At 37.1% G+C, this 22,549-nt stretch overlaps 1 protein-coding gene across 1 annotated transcript in view; it reads left to right on the top strand.

The window, feature by feature from the left end:
- The window catches only part of CSMD3 (CUB and Sushi multiple domains 3), a 1,309,925-nt gene that overhangs the window by 1,037,290 nt on the left and 250,086 nt on the right, over positions 1 to 22,549 (top strand). Inside the window, exon 32 of the mRNA XM_043483744.1 lies at positions 18,661 to 18,777. Within this exon, the coding sequence (XP_043339679.1) occupies positions 18,661 to 18,777 (117 nt within the window). The remainder of the gene's footprint in view (positions 1 to 18,660; positions 18,778 to 22,549) is intronic.

A 22,549-nucleotide genomic window follows, 5' to 3' on the forward strand; every position in this document is an offset into this window, starting at 1 on the left:
CCTCTTGATGAAAGTGAAAGAGGAGAGTGAAAAAGCTGGCTTAAAACTCAACATTCAAAAAACTAAGATCATGTTATTCAATCCCATCACTTCATAGTGAATGGGGGAAAAGTGGAAACAGTGAAGATTTTATTTTCTTGGGCTCCAAAATCACTGAGGATGATGACTGTAGTCATGAAATTAAAATACACTTGCTCCTTGGAAGAAAAGCTATAACAAACCTAAACAGCATATTAAAAAACAGAGGCATCACTTTGCACTCAAAGATCCATACAGTCAAAGCTATGGTTTTTCTAGTAGTCATGTATGGATTCTGAGAATTGGACCATAAAGAAGGCTGAGCTTCACAAAATTGGTGTTTTTGATTTGTTGTTCTGGAGAAGACTCTTGAGAGTCCCTTGGACAGCAAGATCAAACCAGTCAATCCTAAAGGAGATCAACCCTGAATATTCATTGGAAGGACTGATCCTGAAGTTGAAGCTCCAATACTTTGGCTACCTCATTCAAGAGACAACTCACTATAAAAGACCCTGATGATAGGAAGGATTCAGGGTAGGGAGAGAAGAGGGTGGCTGAGGACGAGATGGCAGATAGTATTCTGATTCAATGGATATGAGTTTGAGCAAACTCCAAGAGATAATGAGGTGAAGCCTGGTGTGCTGCTTCTCTGTTGCAAAGAGTTGGACACAACTGAGCAACGGAACAACAACAAAGTTGGATATCATTAGATTTTTAGCCATAATACTAAGATGTAAAAATCAACTTAAAGTTATTCAATGCATGCTTTAAGCTATTAGACAAAAAAATTGATACATCCCTGTTAAAAACATGATAATACTGGATAATTTCTTATATACTAGAGAGGAAAGGAAAATCCAAATTTTAGAACTAGGTACTTTTAACTCTAAACAATGATTTAAAAACAAGGAAAAAGCCTGAGTCAACTGTGAGACCTTGTTTATTTTGCACATATAAGCATGAGATAATATTGTGTAATTTGCAAAGTTGTTGGGGGAATTATATTAAATAACTTATTTAAAACATTTAGTCATATGGCTATTACTGTCATAAACTAAGAAGAACTTAATATTTTAGTTTCTTTATCAGATTTTCATATATCCATTTGTTTTCCCTCATGGTGATCATATACAGTAACTGGCTGACATTCAGATTTACTAAATTAATACCTCAAAAGTCAAAATTAGTGTGTAAAGCATGTGCAATAGAGCTAGAAGTGTTTGTTATTCATAAGTATAAATTACTCTTAAGAGAAATCTTGCATTTTTTAAGCAAAGTAAAATGTGCATATGATAACTAAGGAAATAATACTGAGATGCTTGCAATTTAAAGCAATGGAAATCAATGTTCATCTGCTTTACCCTTTTCTACTCTCCTATTCCTCAACTGAGCTTTCTAATAATTTCTAATTGCTCTGATGGCTCTCTTTGTATAACATGAAGCTCTGTTGCTTGATTTTCCAACATTAGATAGTATCTATTGATTTTCCAATACAAAAGATAAATAGTTATGTCACATCCACAGCCTATCTCTTTAGTGTTTGAGTTATGTTATTTTTGGTTATTCCAGTAGTTGCCTTTGTCAAGTGTAAATTTGTTTATGCCTCTATTTGTAATTTCATCAGTGTTTGAGAATTAGGTTGCCAGTTTTTTCTGCTTTACATGCTCAGTCTTACCCTATAGTAGAAATCCTAACTAAAATATCTGATAATGGAGGCAGAAGATATTGACTGACTGGTAGACTTTGCTGCAGAGTACATGAGTAGGGGGTTGGCTATTAGACTATGATCCTTAAGTGCCAACATAAGGAAAGATAGATCGATTGATTGATTGATTGTAATGTTGATTTAGTCTCACCCTGGAGCAACGTAAGTTCATGAAGTGTTGAGCTTTATATTACTCCTTTGCATGCAGGAGACATTAATGTATGTAAGAAAGCTCTTAGTAAATATTTTCTTCACCTGATCTGAACCCTAAGAATTTACAAAGTTTGTCTATTTAGGAAAAGATTTTTATCATGGTTCAGGATTAAGCATACATTTTAAATCTGAAGCATACAGAAAATGTTTTTAAGAGCTTATGTTGGACACTGGGAGATTGTATTTGTCAGAAGTAGATCCAAAAATGATAGCATCCTGTGGTAAGTCCTCAGGAATGAGAAATCCTGCAGTTTATCTCATGAGAGTGTCACATATATTAAGTTATGGCAGAACAGGATATCTGTACCTGCAGTTCACTTAGTAATCCAAAAATACTTGTGCTGGGAAAATAATTTCTTCCCTTCTTATTTTTCATTCTTTACTGAAACTCTGAGATATTTTATCTATAGACATACTAGATTAAAATAGAAATTAAATTATATCATTCTTATCCATGATCTGATTCAACATTTAAGAAAAGTATTAAAACACAAATGGTGACAGAATTGTCCACCTTAAGGGACAATTAAGGGACTAATTGTCCCTTAATATTCATTACTTGATTTATTTCACCTAATGGTATGTCATTTGTTTATGTAAATATATCTCTACCCTGATCTAGAGCACCAGTCATCTCTTGCCGCCCACTTCTCTCCCAACTAGTTTCTCTCATTTCCTTGTTTCTGCATACCATCTCCTTTGAACACAGTAATCATTAAACCATATGTTAGATTATGTCACATAATTACTCAAAATCCACCCAGTACTTCCTAAATCTGAATAAATGCCAAATATCCTATACTCTGAAGCTCTACTTAATCTGTCCATATACACCCTGACCTCTCTAAATATTTTCCCTTTTTACTTTACTGTTTGAACCACACTGGCCTCCTGGAGGGTTCTTCAAAACACTCATTACACTTCTACCTCAGGGCTTTTGCGCTTGTTGTCCTTTCTCTTTAAAGCTTTTTCTCCGGCTCTCTTGCTGACTAGCTATCTCACTTCTTGTAGGTGTATGATCACTTGTCTTTTTAATAGAAAAAACATTTCTAGTCACATCACCCTGCTCCCCAAAGTTCCCAGGATGAAATCAATATATCTAAAATTGAAATAGTATCCTGGATAAAGATATCTCTGATGTATACCTCATTAAATTTGGAATACTGGCTACAGCACAGTACTATAATTTTGTTAGTTGATTGATGAGGTATAGCTGACATATAGCATTAAACCAGTTTCAGGTATACAAAATAGTGATTTGATATTTATATGTATTGCAAAATGATCACTGTAGTTAAGTCCAGTTAATATCTGTCACCATACATAATTACAGTTTTTTTTTCTTTCAATGAAGACTTTTAAGATCTATTCTCTAAGCAGAGTTCAAGTATGCAATAGTCTTATTAATTATAGTCACCATGCTTTATATTGCCATGACTTTTTATTCTGTAACAAGACCAATGCAATATTCTTGATCTTGTCTAATGCTGTAGCATACAGTGAGCATCCAATTGATACATAATTATAATAATAATACCCTAAGAATAAACATATTTGAACTATTCAAGAATCACTAGCTTGCCACTTATTCTAAAGAGTATCATTCATTCCTTTTTCTCAGGTGTTCAGGTATATCAGTTATACCTAGTTCTGTATTATTAATAACTATTAGCTATGAAGGTATGAATTCAATATTGTCCTTATCCCTGAAGAGTTTACAATCTGATAAGATACAGACAGATAAGGTGCATTGCTCAATATATTAATAAAACAGTCTTGTGAGCACTGTGTGGAAGTGACCCCATGGACGGTAGCCCTCCAGCCTCCTCTGCCTGGGATTTCCCAGCCAAGAATACTGGAGTGGGTTGCCATTTCCTTCTCCAGGGGATCTTCCCCATCCAGGGATTGAACCCATGTTGCCTGTGTCTCCTGCATTGGCAGGTGGATTCCTTACCACTAGGGCTGCCGGGGAAGCCCAAAAATATAGAAGAAAGAGTAAACAGGGACTGTTGTTAGAATTTCAAGCAGCTCAATAGGCAGAGTGCCATGGGAAGGAGGACTGTTGGGGACCTTGTGTTGCTCAGAGTTTGAAGTTTTATATATATATCATTTTATACTTCACCACAACTGTAAGAACTGGAAATACTAAAATTCTTATTTTTTTAGATTAGAGACCAAGACAAAGAGATTAAAGTAGTTTCTCAGTCATACTTGCCCAGCAGTCTTATTTAGGAGTCCATTTTCTTAATCACTGTCCTATAGGTAGGCTGGGTAATGCAATGACTTTTTACTGATCTTTTTATAACTCTCAAGGCTAAGAGTGCCTGGTTCTTAACCAGAAATTTAGTTGGTTAAATGTTTCATGAAGGAATACATGGCACCAAAAATAAGTGTGAGATTTTGGATTTCCCACTTAATTCTGTAACATTCCTCTAGGCTACATATGAGAATTAAGAAAACAGTTTTTTTTTTTTACCAAAAACTGGTAAAAGTGTTCACCTGAAATGGGTTTTTACATTTCATTTGAAATACAACTTTGCACTGAAAACACATGCCTTAATAAATATAGTCAGTGTTAATTCTTTTGAAAATGTGCAATGTTATTTTTAATGACTTTGTTTCACTCATGCTCACATATGTCTTGGATTCTGGAAAACAAATTAATTCAATCATTACTGACCTGTAAGACTGATCAAAGTATATAAACCCAACTATGGTAAGGCTTCCCTGGTGGCTCAGAGGTTAAAGCGTCTGCCTCCAATTGGGAGACCCGGGTTCGATCCCTGGGTCCGGAAGATCCCCTGGAGAAGGAAATGGTAACCCACTCCAGTATTCTTGCCTGGAGAATCCCATGAACGGAAGAGCCTGGTAGGCTACAGTCCAATGGATCCCAAAGTGTTGGACACGACTGAGTGACTTCACTTTCACTTTCATGGTAAATTTAAACATTCAGTAGTCATCTGACATCATTGTTTCTTCAACTTCCAACTCTTAATACATGTGAAATGATAAAACCTTTTGAAAGGAAAGCCCTCTTACTCTAGCAACTGAAGAGAAAGTTTTAAAAGAAAAAAAAAAAATAAAAGTTCATTTATGATCATAGCTTTCCAACTTTAGAGTAATATTTCATTAGTAACCTGATATGACCTACTCTTAATTAAATCATATTGTTTTTGTATGAAGAATTAAATAATTGAATTTTTATGCCACATCTTCTGTTTAAATGGCATGATTTACCTTGGGCTAATTCCTTTTTTCTAATCTCCTTGGGGTTTGCAAAATTTTTTGAGATGTGGAATGAGTCTAGACCCTATTCTGTTACAAATGCATATCAGTTCAGTTCAGTTCAGCCGCTCAGTCGTGTCCAATTCTTTGCGACCCCATGAATCGCAGCACACCAGGCCTCCCTGTCCATCACAAACTCCTGGAGTTTACTCAAACTCATGCCCATCGAGTCGGTGATGCCATCCAGCCACCTCATCTTCTGTCGTCCCCTTCTCCTCCTGCCCCAAATCCCTCCCAGCATCAGATCTTTTCCAATGAGTCAACTCTTCGCATGAGTTGGCCAATGTATTGGAGTATCAGCTTCAGCATCAGTACTTCCAATGAACACCCAGGACTGATCTCCTTTAGGATGGACTGGTTGGATCTCCTTGCAGTCCAAGGGACTCTCAAGAGTCTTCTCCAACACCACAGTTCAAAAGCATCAATTCTTCGGCACTCAGCTTTTTTCACAGTCCAACACTCACATCCATACATGACCACTGGAAAAATGATAGCCTTGACCAGACGGACCTTTGTTAGCAAAGTAATGTCTCAGCTTTTTAATATGCTACCTAGGTTGGTCATAACTTTCCTTCCAAGGAGCAAGCATCTTTTAATTCCATGGCTGCAATCACCATCTGCAGTGATTTTGGAGCCCAGAAGAATAAAGTCAGCCACTGTTTCCACTGTCTCCCCATCTATTTCCCATGAAGTGATGGGACCAGATGCCATGATCTTAGTTTTCTGAACGTTGAGCTTTAAGCCAACTTTTTCACTCTCCTCTTTCACTTTCATCAAGAGGCTCTTTAGTTCTTCTTCACTTTCTGCCATAAGGGTAGTATCATCTGCATTTCTGAGGTTACTGATATTTCTCCCGGCAATCTTGATTCCAGCTTGTGCTTCCTCCAGCCCAGGGTGTCTCATGATGTACTCTGCATATAAGTTAAATAAGTAGGGTGACAATATACCGCCTTGACATACTCCTTTTCCTATTTGGAGCCAGTCTGTTGTTCCATGTCCAGTTCTAACTGTTGCTTCCTAATCTGCATACAGATTTCTCAGGAGGCAGGTCAGGTGGTTTGATATTCCCATCTTTTTCAGAATTTTCCACAGTTTATTGTGATCCACAAAATTGAAGGCTTTGGTGTAGTCAATAAAGCAGAAATAGATGTTTTCTGGAACTCTCTTGCTTTTTCGATGATCCAGCGGATATTGTCAATTTGATCTCTGGTTCCTCTGCCTTTTCTAAAACCAGCTTGAACATCTGGAAGTTCATGGTTCACATATTGCTGAAGCCTGGCTTGGAGAATTTTGAGCACCTTCATTACCTTACTAACAGATGAGATGAGTGCAATTGTGCGGTAGTTTGAGCATTCTTTGGGATTGCCTTTCTTAGGCATTGGAATGAAAACTGACCTTTTCCAGTCCTATGGCCACTGCTGAGTTTTCTAAATTTGCTGGCATATTGAGTGCAGCACTTTCACAACATCACCTTTCAGGATTTGAAATAGCTCAACTGGAATTCCATCACATCCACTAGCTTTGTTCGTAGTGATGCTCTCTAAGGCCCACTTGACTTCACATTCCAGAATGTCTGGCTCTAGGTCAGTGATCACACCATTGTGATTATCTGGGTCATTAAGATCTTTTTTGTATAGCTCTGTGTATTCTTGCCACCTTTTCTTAATATCTTCTGCTTCTGTTAGGTCCATACCATTTCTGTCCTTTATCGAGCCCATTTTTGCATGAAATGTTCCCTTGGTATCTCTAATTTTCTTGAAGAGATCTCTAGTCTTTCCCATTCCATTGTTTTCCTCTATTTCTTTGCATTGATCACTGAGGAAGGCTTTCTTATCACTCTTGGCTATTCTTTGAAACTCTGCATTCAAATAGGAATATCTTTCCTTTTCTCCTTTGCTTTTCACTTCTCTTCATTTCACAGCTATTTGTAAGGCCTCCTCAGACAACTATTTTGCCTTTTTGCATTTCTTTTCCATGGGGATGGTCTTGATCCCTGGCTTCTGTACAATGTCACAAACCTCCATCCATAGTTCATCAGGCACTCTGTCTATCAGATCTAGTCCCTTAAATCTATTTCTCACTTCCACTGTATAGTCATAAGGGCTTTGATTTAGGTCATATCTGAATGGTCTAGTGATTATCCCTACTTTCTTCAGTTTAAGTCTGAATTTGGCAATAAGGAGTTGATTATCTGAGCCACAGTCAGCTCCCAGTCTTGGTTTTGCTGACTGTATAGAGCTTCTCCTCCTTTGCTGCAAAGAATATAATCAATCTGAATTCAGTGTTGTCCATCTGGTGATGTCCATATGTAGAGTGTTCTCTTGTGTTGTTGGAAGAGGGTGTTTGCTATGACCAGTGTATTCTCTTGGCAAAACTCTATTAGCCTTTGCCCTGCTTCATTCTGTAATCCAAGGCCAAATTTGCCTGTTACTCCATGTGTCTCTTGACTTCCTACTTTTGCATTCCAGTCCCCTATAATGAAAAGGACATCTTTTTTCGGTGTTAGTTCTAAAAGGTCTTGTAGATCTTTATAGAACTGTTCAACTTCAGCTTCTTCAGCATTACTGGTTGGGGCATAGGCTTGGATTACTGTGATTCTAAATGGTTTGCCTTGGAAATGAACAGAGATCATTCTGTTGTTTTTTAGATTGCATCCAAGTACTGCATTTTGGACTCTTTTGTTGACTATGATGGCTACTCCATTTCTTCTAAGGGATTCCTGCCTTAGATAGTAGTAGTAGTAGATATAATGGTCATCTGAGTTAAATTCACCCATTCCAGTCCATTTTAGTTCACTGATTCCTAGAATGTTGACATTCACTCTTGCCATCTCCTGTTTGACCACTTCCAATTTGCCTTGATTCATGGACCTAACATTCCAGGTTCCTATGCAATATTGCTCTTTACAGCATCAGACCTTGCTTCTATCACCAGTCCCATCCACAACTGGGTATTGTTTTTGCTTTGGCTCCATCCCTTCATTCCTTCTGGAGTTATTTCTCCACTGGTCTCCAGTAGCATATTGGGCACCTACAGACCTGGGGAGTTCCTCTTTCAGTATCCTATCATTTTCCTTCTCATACTGTTCATGGGGTTCTCAAGGCAAGAATACTGAAGTGGTTTGCCATTCCCTTCTCCAGTGGACCACATTCTGTCAGACCTCTCAACCATGACCCAACCATCTTGGGTGGCCCCACACGGCATGGCTGAGTTTCATTGAGTTAGACAAGACTGTGTTCCTGTGATCAGATTGGCTAGTTTTCTGTGATTATGGTTTTAGTGTGTCTGCCCTCTGATGCCCTCTCGCAACACCCACCATCTTACTTGGGTTTCTCTTACCTCAGACGTGGGATATCTCTTTACGGCTGCCTCAGCAAATCGCAACTGCTGCTCCTTACCTTGGACGAGGGGTATCTTCAGAGATTGTCTAATCTAATATACTAAGCCACTTAGCATTTCATGTCACTTAAGTACATGATATAATTAAAGCATATAGATGAGAGATTCATAGGACAAAGGCCTAGTGGTAAATATTTTCAAGTATCATCAAATATCTTCTTTTAGTCAGCTACACATAGGAATTTTGTTTACAGACATAATGCACAGATTATTTGTCAGAATCATGTGTAATATTTTCTGTATTGAAAAACAATTATGGTAATGTTGGGATAAAATCAAAGCATGTTTTGTTTTCATAGGATAGGAGGAAATGTATTTGAAAGGAAATGGGAAGGGAAGCTGATGTTATTGAGCACCTGCTAGTTTCCAGGCACTCTTACATTTATCACTCCAGTCAGCCTCCTGCATGTTCCTCTAGCGAATCTCTCAGTTCATTTCAGTTGCTCAGTCGTGTCTAACTCTTTGTGACGCCATGAACTGCAGCATACCAGGCCTCCCTGTCCATCACCAACTCTCGGAGTCCACCCAATTCCATGTCCATTGAGTTGGTGACGCGATCCAACCATCTCATTCTCTGTCATCCCCTTCTCCTCCTGCCCTCAGCCTTTCCCAGCCTCAGGGTCTTTTCCAATGAGTCAGCTCTTCGCATCAGGTGGCCAAAGTATTGGAGTTTCAGCTTCAATGTCAGTCCTTCCAATGAACACCAAGGACTGATCTCCTTTAGGATGGACTGGTTGGATCTCCTTGTAGTTGTAGGGACTCTCAAGAGTCTTCTCCAACACCACAGTTCAAAAGCATCAATTCTTCGGCACTCAGCTTTCTTTATAGTCCAACTCTCATATCCATACATGACCACTGTAAAAACCATAGCCTTAACTTGATGGACTTTTGTTGGCAAAGTATTGTCTCTGCTTTTTAATATGCTATCTAGGTTGGTCATAACTTTCCTTCCAAGGAGCAAGCATCTTTTAATTCCATGGCTGCAATCACCATCTGCAGTGATTTTGGAGCCCAGAAGAATAAAGTCAGCCACTGTTTCCACTGTCTCCCCATCTATTTCCCATGAGGTGATGGGACCAGATGCCATGATCTTAGTTTTCTGAACGTTGAGCTTTAAGCCAACTTTTTCACTCTCCTCTTTCACTTTCATCAAGAGGCTCTTTAGTTCTTCTTCACTTTCTGCCATAAGGGTAGTATCATCTGCATTTCTGAGGTTACTGATATTTCTCCCGGCAATCTTGATTCCAGCTTGTGCTTCCTCCAGCCCAGGGTGTCTCATGATGTACTCTGCATATAAGTTAAATAAGTAGGGTGACAATATACCGCCTTGACATACTCCTTTTCCTATTTGGAGCCACTTTGTTGTTCCATGTCCAGTTCTAACTGTTGCTTCCTGACCTGCATACAGCTTTCTCAAGAGGCAAGTCAGGTGGTTTGGTATTCCCATCTCTTTCAAAATTTTCCACAGTTTATTGTGATCCACACAGGCAAAGAGAATAAGTAAATCCCTGCTCCTTTGGATTCTGGAGCATACCAAATAGAGTCGCTTTTATGACCAGCAATTCAATTGCAGACCAATATCTATAATACAGAGCACATTTTCTTGTAACCACAGACTTGGATTTCATATTTAAACCATTTTTATTTTCCCTTGTTTTGATATCTAAGTCACTACACAACGTCTTCAGATAGGTAGTTTCCTAGCCTCTCATCATGTTAAGATGCCCTCCTTCACTACATTTAGGACTATATATATGTGGGGCCTCCCTGGTGGCTCAGTGGTAAAGAATTTGCTTGCCAATGCTGGAGACATGGGTTCAGTTCCTAGGTCAGGAAGATCCCCCAGAGAAGGAAGTGGAATACTCCAGAATTCTTGCCAGGGAAATCCCATGGACAGAGAAGCCTGACTGGCTACAGTCCTTGGGGTCGCAAAAGAATTGGACACAACTCAGCAACTAATACCACACACGTGTATATTTAAGTCAGACTTCAAACATGTCATCCTAGAATGTATTGCCAGTATCTGCAAAATAATAAAAAAATTATACAGAAAATTGAATCAATCAATTATCTCCTTACAGGTGAGGAAAGAAAAGCATGTAACAGTAACTAATAGAATTCACGCACGTATGCATGCTAAGTAACTTCAGTCATGTCTGACTCTTTCAATCCTATGGACTGTAGCCCACCAGGCTCCTCTGTCCATGGGATTCTCCAGGCAAGAATACTGGAGTGGATTACCTTACCCTCCTCCAGAGGATATTCATGACCCTGGGATCGATTGAATCCATGTCACTTATGTCTCCTGCATTGACAGTAGGTTCTTTACTTCTAGCACCACCTGGGAAGTCCTTAGAAGTCATGGTGAGATTCAAATTGTATTAATGTAATGGGACAGATTGGACATGGCTGAGCAACTAACACACACACTAGGACACAAGATCTAAAGATAGCCAAATCTTTACTTCTATTGGGGAAACAGAAATCCTACCAACAAAGTTCATTCCACAAAACCTGGAAGAGAAAGAAAGCAATTTTATCACTGATTAAGCATATCTGGAGTACAATGCTTATTGCAGGCATCTATGAAAGACACCGTAAAGACCAGACAGAATCTCGCCCAAACGTATATAGTTGAAAAAAAGAACAAGTAACACTCCTTTTGTCTCATTCAGAGGGAAAGTGGTATGCTTTTTCTCATGCATACGTTGTGAGCAATCTTGTAAGAACCCTGAGTCAATTTCAGAAGTGTGTTTTTACAGTTTCAGAGGTCAGACAGCTGCAAGCTTTAACTGTAAAATGAAAAGGTTCATCTACTATGTTTTCAAGGAAACCCTCTAAGAGAGAGGCTAAGGAAATTGCTGCTTCCCTGCCCTTTGTTGAATACAGAAAATTTCATTTCATATTTATACTTTAACCAGGGAGCCATTCACTCCTATATTCCTGAGGGAGATATATACATAAAAGACCACAAAACAAGAGTTCTCTGAGCAACAGGGAATTTGATTCCTAACCCCAAAACACATCAACTGAGCTATATTGAGCCACCTGGGAGAGTTACTGGGTAAATCTGAACCATATTTAGGCTATAGTGTAAATAACTCCAAGAATATGTCAACGTTAGGGCTTCCCTGATAGCTCAGTTGGTAAAGAATCCACCTGCAATGCGGGAGACCCTGGTTTGATCCCTGGGTCAGGAAGATTCACTGGAGAAGGAATAGACTGCCCACTCCAGTATTCTAGCATGGAGAATTCCATGACCTGTATAGTCCATGGGGTCACAAAGAGTAGGACACGACTGAGTGACTTTCACTTATGTCAACCTTAAGAGGAGGTTTTTCTCCCAAAATTTCAAACCTGAATTTTAGGACCTTTCTGATGCTGGAAAGAATTTATTGATCCCCTAGGGAAGGAAGCAAAAGAGCAGGAAAGAAAGCGTCCTGCAATGCGACTAATATTTTCCAGATCTTCTTAGGCCAAAGCAACAATCTCTGAGTCAGTCTTCCTTAAGGAAACAAGTAAACAGAAAATGACAAGGACAGGTGGTTTGGGAGAAATCTAATTAGAATAGAATTCCCATCTATGTGTATGTGTGTACTCTGATGAAGCCTATGGACCTTAATGTCATCTTTTAATTATTTTTTAATTTAAACTTTTTCATTTTCTTTTGCGGTATAGCCAGTTAACAATACTATGATAGTTTTAGGTGAATGGTTAAGGGACTTAACCATACATAAACATGTATCCATTCTCCCCCAAACTCCCCTTCCCTACAGGCTGCCTCATAACAATGAGAAGAGTTCCTTGTGCTATACAATAAGGTCCGTATTGGTTATCCATTTTAAATATATCAGTGTGGTACATGGCCATCCCAAATTCCCTCACTATCCCTTGCCCTATGCTGCCCCCTGGCAACCATAATTTCATTCTGTAAGCCTGTAAGTCTCTTTCTGTTTTATAAGTTAGTTCATTTATATCATTTCCTTTTAGATTCCACTATAAGGGATGCCATATGATATTTCTCCTTCTCTGTCTGACTCACTTCACTCAGTATGACAATCTCTAGTCTATGTTGCTGCAAATGGCATTATTTCATTCTTTTTAATGGCCAAGTGATATCCGGTTGTTTATATGTACCACATCTTTATCCATTCTTCTGTTGATGAACATTAAGTTTCTTCCATGTCTTGGCTATCATAAACAGTGCTTTAATGAAGATTGGGGTGCAGATTATGTTTTTCTCTGGATATATGCCCATGAGTAGGATTATAGGGTCATATGACAGCTCTATTTTTAAAGGAACCTCCATAATGTTCTCCATAGTGACTGTACCAATTTGCATTCCCACCAGCAGTGTAGGAGTGTTCCCTTCTCTCTACACCCTCTCCAGCATTTGCTGTTTGTGAATTTTTTGATGATAGCCATTTTGGCTGGTTATATCTCATCATCTTTTTAAACACACAAAGTAAAATAACTCACATAGGCTTGGAAGAGAAACCAATAATATTGAAATACAGTTATCACTTACTGTAATAAAAAACAAACTTTTATGTAATGATATATATTCTTACTTAATGCCTTAAATTTGAAGTTCCAGTTTCAAGTAACTTTAGTAGTGATAAGAATAAACAATATTTTGAGGTATCTGCAATAATTTTAGGTAGTATAAAATATCTCTGATTTCTTTTGTTAACAAAGTCCCAGTTACTTCTGTTGCTAACATACTTTGTTGCTTACATTTGAAAGTAAAGGAAATGCTAAAATTTTAGTTATAAAAAATTAGCTAGAGTCTAATGAAAATATAGACATATTTCCCCATCTAATTTATGAAACAAGGTAAAGAAACCCCTGAATTATAAGAAAAAAAAAAAGGAATGTGGGCCAATTCCTACTCCCTTTCACTAGTAGTGTTGGCTCTTGTTTTCCCCCAGATTTCTAAAGGATAAAGAATCCAGAGAAATTGAGGACACCACCCACACTATCAATAGCTGAGCACAGGAAAGTCCCCCAACCCATGAGCACACAGCTGAATGGAAGATGTAGGTCCCTCTTCCTTTGGGATAGAGAACTTTACTCTTTATCCTTAAGGAAAATTAAGAGGAAAGGAAAAGGAAGACAAAGAACTGTTTGTGGAGGGCTGAATGACCTGGGCAGGACCACTAAAAGGCATCCTTGTCTCTCTCAAGTGAAGAGTAGCAGAAACACCAGAGAAGTTTCTCCTGCCTTTTTCAAAGCTTTGTATTCCTTCTGGGGTTGAGGAGGTTAGTCTATCTTCCTAAGGCATTCATGAAAGCCTCATTATAGCACTTCTAGGAGATTCTGGAGTAGGTCAGGAGAGTTTCTTAATTCATTTCATTTAAGACCACATCATATGCTAGATGGAGCAGACACTTTGTATTCCAGTTCAAGTTTGAATTTTCCCTTCTTCCTGGCCTACTCAGTCAGTAAATAGTAAAGCTGGAAATCAAAACTACCCCTCTCTGATACTAAAACTTTGGGTTGCATTTATTGTGATACCCTAAGCAAAGAGTTTTGAAAAACCTCTGAGTTTTGCATTCTGTACATTTAGTCAACAGCATGATATTAATATAATGTATATTTTATTTTTCCTAACATTCACTGCATACATTTATAAGAAGCCCATTATATACACAGACCATGCCAGGCTCCAGAGGTAGAAACAGTGTGCAAAAAAGACATGGAAACTTTGACTTAAGAGGTCATGGAGTCAAGAGATAGAAATAGATGTTATACAAATAAATATATAATTACAAGTTGTTATGAATGTCATTAAATTAATTGATGAAAAACCCTACATGATGGGGCTTCTAAACTAGTCCGAAAAACAGGAACGAAACTTTCTTGAGAAAGCAACATTTGTGAGATGATCAGATAGGAGTTAATAAATTGCTACAGAGTTTGGTTTTTTTGTTGTTTTTCTCTCTCTCTAAACTTACATATCTTAGGCTAATATGTTAGCTGTTTTAAGTAATATTTTAATAATAAAAGGCTACTATAATTGGTAAAAATTGAGAGAGAAGTATGAAACTAAGCAAGGGAAAGGGATTGTAGTTTTTAAAATGCACCAAATAATTCAATTAAAATCATTTTAAAAGCTTGCCTTCCTGTACATGCTGCTGCTGCTAAGTCACTTTAGTCGTGTCCGACTCTGTGCGACCCCATAGATGGCAGCCCACCAGGCTCCCCCGTCCCTGGGATTCTCCAGGCAAGAACACTGGAGTGGGTTGCCATTGCCTTCTCCAGTGCATGAAAGTGAGAAGTGAAAGTGAAGTTGCTCAGTCATGTCCGACCCTTAGCAACCCCATGGACTGCAGCCCACCAGGCTCCCCCATCCCTGGGATTCTCCAGGCAAGAGTACTGGAGTGGGGTGCCATTGCCTTCTCTGCTTCTTGTAAATAGTTTCCTACAAAATCATTGATCAATGATTTCTAGGGTCTTGGGAGTAAAGCAAATGAGGAGTGACTGCTGATAAGTATAGGAATTCTTATGGGGTGTCAAAAATATTCTGAAATTAGTTAGTGGGGTTGGTTACATAACTTTGTGAATATACTGAAAAGACACTCAATTGTACACTTTGAAAGGGTGAATTTTACAGTATGAATTATATCTCAATCTTGAAAATGAGGTTAAAAATTAGTGACATAGGTATCACTCATGAACTACTGACACCCACAAGACCATTGGTTTTAGTAGAATTTATGTATGGTAACATGGAAGAGCTGTCAAAGAAGCATATCTATTCATAGACCTTTGTCATACAATGAACACTTCTTTTTCTAAACATGTACTCTATGATAGAGAACACAGCTCTCAGAGCACTGAAGACTGAAGAGAATGCCTTCCTAGCCAGCAAAAGCAAATGAATGAATCTAGGCAATTAGTGAGGTGACAGATGTAGAAGGTCATATTGCACTGAGTTGAATTGCTGAGCCATTGAAATGGTTTATAAGCCACTGACTATAATATTAAAATGGATTTTTTTTAGTGTTCAACAGGAATGTGTAATTAGAACACAAAATTAATTCGCAAGAAGTAAAGACTGATTTTTCTTCTCAGTGAACATATGAAGAAATAGAAAACTCATAGCAGTATTATCCTTAGTTTTCCAGATACATAATGTGAATGTGTCAGAAACAGTGCAGAGGAAAATGAAGAGTAAAATGAATGTGACTTGGAGCAATAGTTTATAATTTAAAGTAATATTTATACCATTATGATAAAATAGCTTTATGGGAGGTTTATTATCTAAGGCAGAAAAACAAAATGAAGTTTGTATACTTATGTAGAACATGAAGAGGCCAGTGAAATGAATGGCTTACTCAGTAGGTATTTTTATTAAGATCAAAGATTCGAACAAAGAAGAGAAAAAAGCAATAGTAATTTTAATCTTAAAGTCAATACAGAGAATAATACTGTCTGTATTATAAATTCATATCACAGAGGGTCATGAAAGGCTTTCTCATTAAGAAAAAAAAACTACATGGAAGATACAGCTTTCAAATACACTGTATATCAGGATTTATGATTTGTGATATTCAGTTCAGTTCAATTCAGTTGCTCAGTTGTGTCCAACTCTTTGCAACCCCATGGACTGCAGCACTCCAGGCCTCCCTGTTCATCACCAACTCCCAGAGTTTACCTAAACTCATCTCCATTGAGTTGGTGATGCCATCCAACCATCTCATCCTCTGTCATCCCCTTCTCCTCCTGCCTTCAATCTTTCCCAGCAACAGGGTCTTTTCAAGGAGTCAGTTCTTCACATCAGGTGGCCAAAGTATTGGAGTTTCAGTCCTTTCAATGATCATCAGTCCTTCAACATCAGTCGTTTCAATGAACACTAAGGACTGATCTCCTTTAGGATGGACTGGTTGGATATCCTTGCAGTCCAAGGAACTCTCAAAAGTCTTCACTAGCACCACAGTTCAAAAGCATCCAGTCTTCGGTGCTCAGCTTTCTTTATATTTAACTCTCATATCCATACATGACTGATGGAAAAACCATAGCCTTAACTAGACAAACACTGGCTGGCAAAGTAATGTCTCTGCTTTTTAATATGCTATCTAGGTTGGTCATAACTTTCCTTCCAAGGAGTAAGCGCCTTTTCCTTCCAAAGAAGTAAGCAGCATCTGCAGTTTGGAGCCCACAAAAATAGTGTCTGCCACTGTTTCCACTGTTTCCCCATCTATTTGCCATGAAGTGATGGGACCAGATGCCATGATCCTAGTTTTCTGCATGTTGAGCTTTAAGCCAACTTTTTCACTCTCCTCTTTCACTTTCATCAAGAGGCTCTTTAGTTCTTCTTCACTTTCTGCCATAAGGGTAGTATCATCTGCATTTCTGAGGTTATTGATATTTCTCCCAGCAATCTTGATTCCAGCTTGTGCTTCCTCCAGCCTAGGGTGTCTCATGATGTACTCTGCATATAAGTTAAATAAGCAGGGTGACAATATAGAGCCTTTACGTACTCCTTTCCTGATTTGGAACCAGTCTGTTGTTCCATGTCCAGTTCTAACTGTTGCTTTCTGACCTGCATACAGATTTCTCAAGAGGCAGGTCAGGTGGTCTGATATTCCCATCTCTTTCAGAATTTTCCACAGTTTATTGTGATCGACACAAAGGCTTTGGCAAGTCAGTAAAGCAGAAATATATGTTAATTTCCTACAAAACTCTGTATTCCATATTGCTAGGTCACTTCATTCCATTTTATGCCATGTTTCCATCAAGAACTATTTTCCCAAATCACAATCTGCCTGATTATGTGTTGTTGCTGTTCAGGTGCTAGATAGTGTCTGACTCTGTGAGGTCATAGATTGTAGTCCTCCAATCTCAGCTGTCCATGAGATTTCCCAGGCCAGAATACTGGAGTGGGTTGCCATTGCCATCTCCAAACAGTTTTTGAACACTTTTTTAAAATTGAACTTTCCTCCTTCTTGGTTCCCAGTAGTTTAAATTCTTTGTAGCCACCCTCTCAGCTTCCCAGGTGGCTCAGTGGTAAAGAATTCGCTGCCAATGCAGGAGACGCAAGAAACACAGGTTCTATCCCTGGGTTGGGAAAATCCCCTGGAGTCGGAAATGGCAACCCACTCCAGTATTCTTGCCTGGAAAATCCAATGGACAAAGGAGCCTAACGACTATAGTCCATAGCATCACAAAAAGCCAGATGCAACTGGTTACATGCGGCCGCCCCCTAATCCTGCCTTGGCATTCTCCAGGCTTCCTCTTTGGCCATCTTTCTCATTCTACATAATTCCTGGAAGATCCCATTCATTTAAATAATATCAACTATCTCATTTTGCTTTGATAACTATAACCCCTTTAGTAGCTCAGATCTTTCTCTGTGTTCCAGAACTATAAATCCAAAACATCCTCTTATCTTGTGAACAACAGAACCACTATCTACAAATTTTCCAGAAATCGGTTTCACCGTCATCTTTTTAAGGAACACAGCACATTTGGGGCTGAGGTAGCAGAAATGCACCATCTCTATGCACCATCAGCAACTCCTGATTTAAATGTAAATCATAAGCAGATAAGAGATTGGTGAGAGAATATTTTACTTAGATGAGTGGATGAATGTGTTTACGCAGCCATCCCTGTCCTGGGTATAGAAATACCTAATTTGATGGGAGAATAATCAGAGTTGATTTTGAGTAGATTCAAAGTTTGGTGGTGAGTAAAACAATTTCCCACTTGTGTGTGTAATTTCTCATCATTTTAAAAGAGATGATTATTTTTACCCTTTTATCATAAATGAAAGCAGGCCACCATTATTACCTCTAGAGATAGATAGCACCATTGTAACTTTATTATATTACTTTGCTTCTGAGAAGAGTAAATCTGAATACTTAAAAAATTTCCTAGGTGCACAATTTTTTATTTTTAAAATATTTGACAATGGGGACCCTTGCTAAAATAAATGTAAATAAATGATATACCTTAAAATCAACTAGCCATATTTTTATATCAAGAAAATATTCATATTATAAATTTTTTCTAAAAATAATATTTTTTAATTTCAGCACCATGTGGAAGTCGTTCAACAGGTTCAGAAGGCACTGTTCTATCACCAAACTATCCAAAAAATTACAGTGTGGGACATAATTGTGTTTATTCCATAGCAGTTCCCAAGGAGTTTGGTAAGTAAGATTCATCTCATCATGTAGTATACCATTATAAGCATGCTTTATTTTCACTGTATGCTATTCAAAATGTTAGTTGCTTTTTAATGAAAATATTTACTACTCATAAAGTACTTTACTCTAAAAATTATTTTTAGATAGTAGCTTTGTAATAATAAAGTTTTGAGGTTATTTTTTGCATTCTGAATTTACAGTCAAGTACACAGGTGAACAACAATATAAAAATGAAAACAGGATTGTTTTTAATTTTTAAAAATAAGTACATCCAGTAACCCTGCAAGTGCCTTCATAATGGAATTTCATAAAATGGGAAATTACCAGAGCATAAAGCAAAGTCTGCTCTGCCAAATATGCATATATTCAAATATGGAGCTATTATAATAATGACAAAATAGGTATGAAACAATTATAATAGTTTTATATTTTATAAACACGTTTGCAGATAAAAAATATTTTGGTTTTAAGCACCTAGTTTCTACAACAGCAGTGATTATAAAAAGACAGCAAAGGACATTTCAGCTCATCTTGTCAACCTGACAATCTGTTCTACATTGGCACTGAGAAGACAGTGTGTCCTTTGCTGACTTCACATCTCCCTGATCACAAGTCTTAGAAGTCACTTACCTGGCTTCTAAAGGTTTTGGATCTGAAATCCAGCTGGATCTAACCCAGGTTAAGCTCTGTTTATGGATGGATAGGCAAAGGATATTTAGTGAACAGCAAAGTGTGGGAGAGAGGCTGAACGTCTTTTAGACTTCTGCAATTTAGATTTACAGCGTTGTGTTACATGGTGAAGGATTTGCTAGGAAATGAATGTCTGGGTCAGGATGACGGAGTATTTTAGCAGAAGGATATAGATTTTTATCATATCAAGATTTTTGGATCACATCTTCACTTAATGTTTCTGCTGATAATAAAATAAGCTGATGCTTCCAGTCCAATTTCTTTTAATGAGAATTTACCTATATATCCTCCTTTTCTCTATTCTGAAACAAGTCCAAGATCCACAACTTAGTAAAGAGAACATTATCATCAGAAGGGAAGTACTAAACCTTTTATTTTAACCTTGAAATAAAATTGATGATGCCAAGATTAGCACAGTGTCTTTTTCTGCAATCTCTTATTCCTTAGCATGTTGATTGATTTATTCAGAGTTGAGCTCTTTGATTATGAAGAGAAGGACAGTTTAGAAAGAAAAGCATCATCCATATAATCGTGTTTATTGTATTGCCTTTTGCGTGCACAAGAGTTTTCCCTTTCTAGAGGTCTTTGTAGTCCCCAGTCACCAAAAATATCACATGGTTACTGATAGAATCTTGGCAGTGCTAACCCAGAAGACCGCATGGCTATCTGAGTCTCTTTGGAAGCCATTAATTTGTTCTATTAGATTCCATCCTTGGGATGCCATGTAGCCAAAGGATTGAAAAAGAAGAAAATCACATTTCCTTTCCTGATACATACACGTGTTGGTCACTGGGATGTATTTTATAGTAGCCTATATATATATGTATATTCAAAAAGAGAAGGAAAAAGTTCTTGTTAAAATTAAATTAATGGATTCCTAGTGAATGGAATTTTTATTTTAGCCGAGCTAATGTAAGTAAAATTTAATTCTCTTAATATGAAAAATAATACAACCAATAATTGGTGATTTTTAACACTAATTTTTTCAAACAAGTCTTGGATTTTCTGTGGATAAAATCAGGTACACTTTGATTAATTAGTAAGGAAACTGATTATATTTTTCTATAAATGTTGCATCATTCTTTATTTTAAACTGTATATGAAGTCAAACAGATTCTAGTCTAATTTTAGCTTGTTACACATTAGCTGTCTGTCTTTGGACAAATAAACATAACTTCTTTGAAACTCAGTTTCTTTATGTGTAAAGCAGGGATCATTATGTTTGTGGAGCAGAGCTATTGTTAGTAGTAAATAAGACTATATTATATATAGTATGTCATAGTCTATTTTTCATACTATTGGGTTAAGAATGCCAGTTTTGGAGACAGATTTCCAGATAGAGAACACAACTCAATTTGGTCTTTTCCATTGGACTAATTACATAAGTCTTACTTTTTGTATCTCTATTTCTCTATTTCTTAGAGTTATTTTATAATTAAATAAAATATGTGTGAGTCATTACATAGTATATCGTAAGTCACATACACACATGGATGCACATACAAATACTTTATGTTCATATTCATAGGTACTCCTAACCTCAAAAGTTGAAATAAAATGACATGGATTACTCAGTAGCCCTAGGGTTTTAAGAGTAACATGGCTAAAAATAAAACATTTATGTTATATAATTAAAGCATGAAAACACATATTTTGTGCTTTACATCTCCAGTGAATATCTAATCACCTATTGATCACTTGAAATTTTCAGAAAACAAAATAGAGGAATTAAAAACTGCGGTCATAGATATCTTCCTGTCCCTCCCTTCCCCTCTTTAATGTGAGATAATCAAGCAACAGTTACTGGATCTCTGCAAATCAAATGTTTTGTCTGTTTGTTTCTTCCCCTCTTTCTCACTTTGCCATGCTTTCCTTCTTTTGCTTTTGTGTTGTGTTTTATGACTTTTGGTATCACTTCATAACATGCCACTTTTCACGTTTTTCCTTTTTCCTGCCACTTATCCCAAATTATAAGCATTTCTTCCTCCATATCTTTTATATGCAGACACTTAGAATTTAATTTTTAAATATTGTATCATAATATCTGTCAATACACTCGATTCATTTATTGAGATTTCATGCTTTTACAAGGGTTAAACTTCTAAAGTCATTATATAAGAAGAAAGCCACATATAATCAACATTACTCATGAAAATACCATGTCAGCCATAGAAGATAATCCACATTATTTTGTGTAAGCTATATTATCTCAACAATTCTAACAGGACATTTTTTCCTCCAGTGTTACAAAGATAACAGTTGTTCAGATAATACCAGATGAGCTAGTTTGGTTTCTTATAGGTCATTTACTACAAAATTGCTTTCATTTATTTATTTTTGCCCAGTGTAGATTTGAATTCATATGAATTAAATGTACCTGTAATGTAACTCTACTGGTTGACTGAGTGAATACTATTTTGTCAGTGAATTTCTGTCTTTAAGTTTTTCTAGATAAGAGTCATCAATTCATAACACTTTTTTTTAAATGAATTCGTTTATTTTACTTTACAACATTGTATTGGTTTTGCCATATGTTGACTTGAATCCGCCATGGGTGTACATGTGTTCCCCATCCATTTCAACTTCATATATTAGGGTCATCTGATAATACTCATTCTGTAGGATTCTAGTTCTAAATACTTAGAAAATAACATTTGTGGGTCAGTTATTGATATTTAGCTGTCTTTCTTCTAATGAACTATTTCCCTTGGAATTTTTTTTTTTTTTTTATTTAAAAATGTTCTAGTTGGGACTTCCATGGTGATCCAGTAGTTAAGACTCCACACTTCCTCTGTGGGGTCATGGGTTCAATCACTAATCAGGGAACTAAGACCCTACATGACACACAAAGGGCAGTCAAAAAAATTACCATAGTTTATTTATTAATAAAATAACTTTTATTTTTCCTTCATCTTGATGTTTAACAATAAGTTGTGTCCCCTTATGGTTTGATTGCTATAGTCTATATGCACTGTTTTTAAGTGCCAAAAAGATAGCAGACTCATTTAATTTTATTTTGAATTTGGTATAAAATAGATATTTTAGAATATAAGAGAACTGTTGACATTGTTGGGGGAAATATTTT

This window comes from Cervus canadensis, chromosome 12 (assembly GCF_019320065.1).
Source record: "Cervus canadensis isolate Bull #8, Minnesota chromosome 12, ASM1932006v1, whole genome shotgun sequence".
Classification (NCBI taxonomy): Eukaryota; Metazoa; Chordata; class Mammalia; order Artiodactyla; family Cervidae; genus Cervus; species Cervus canadensis.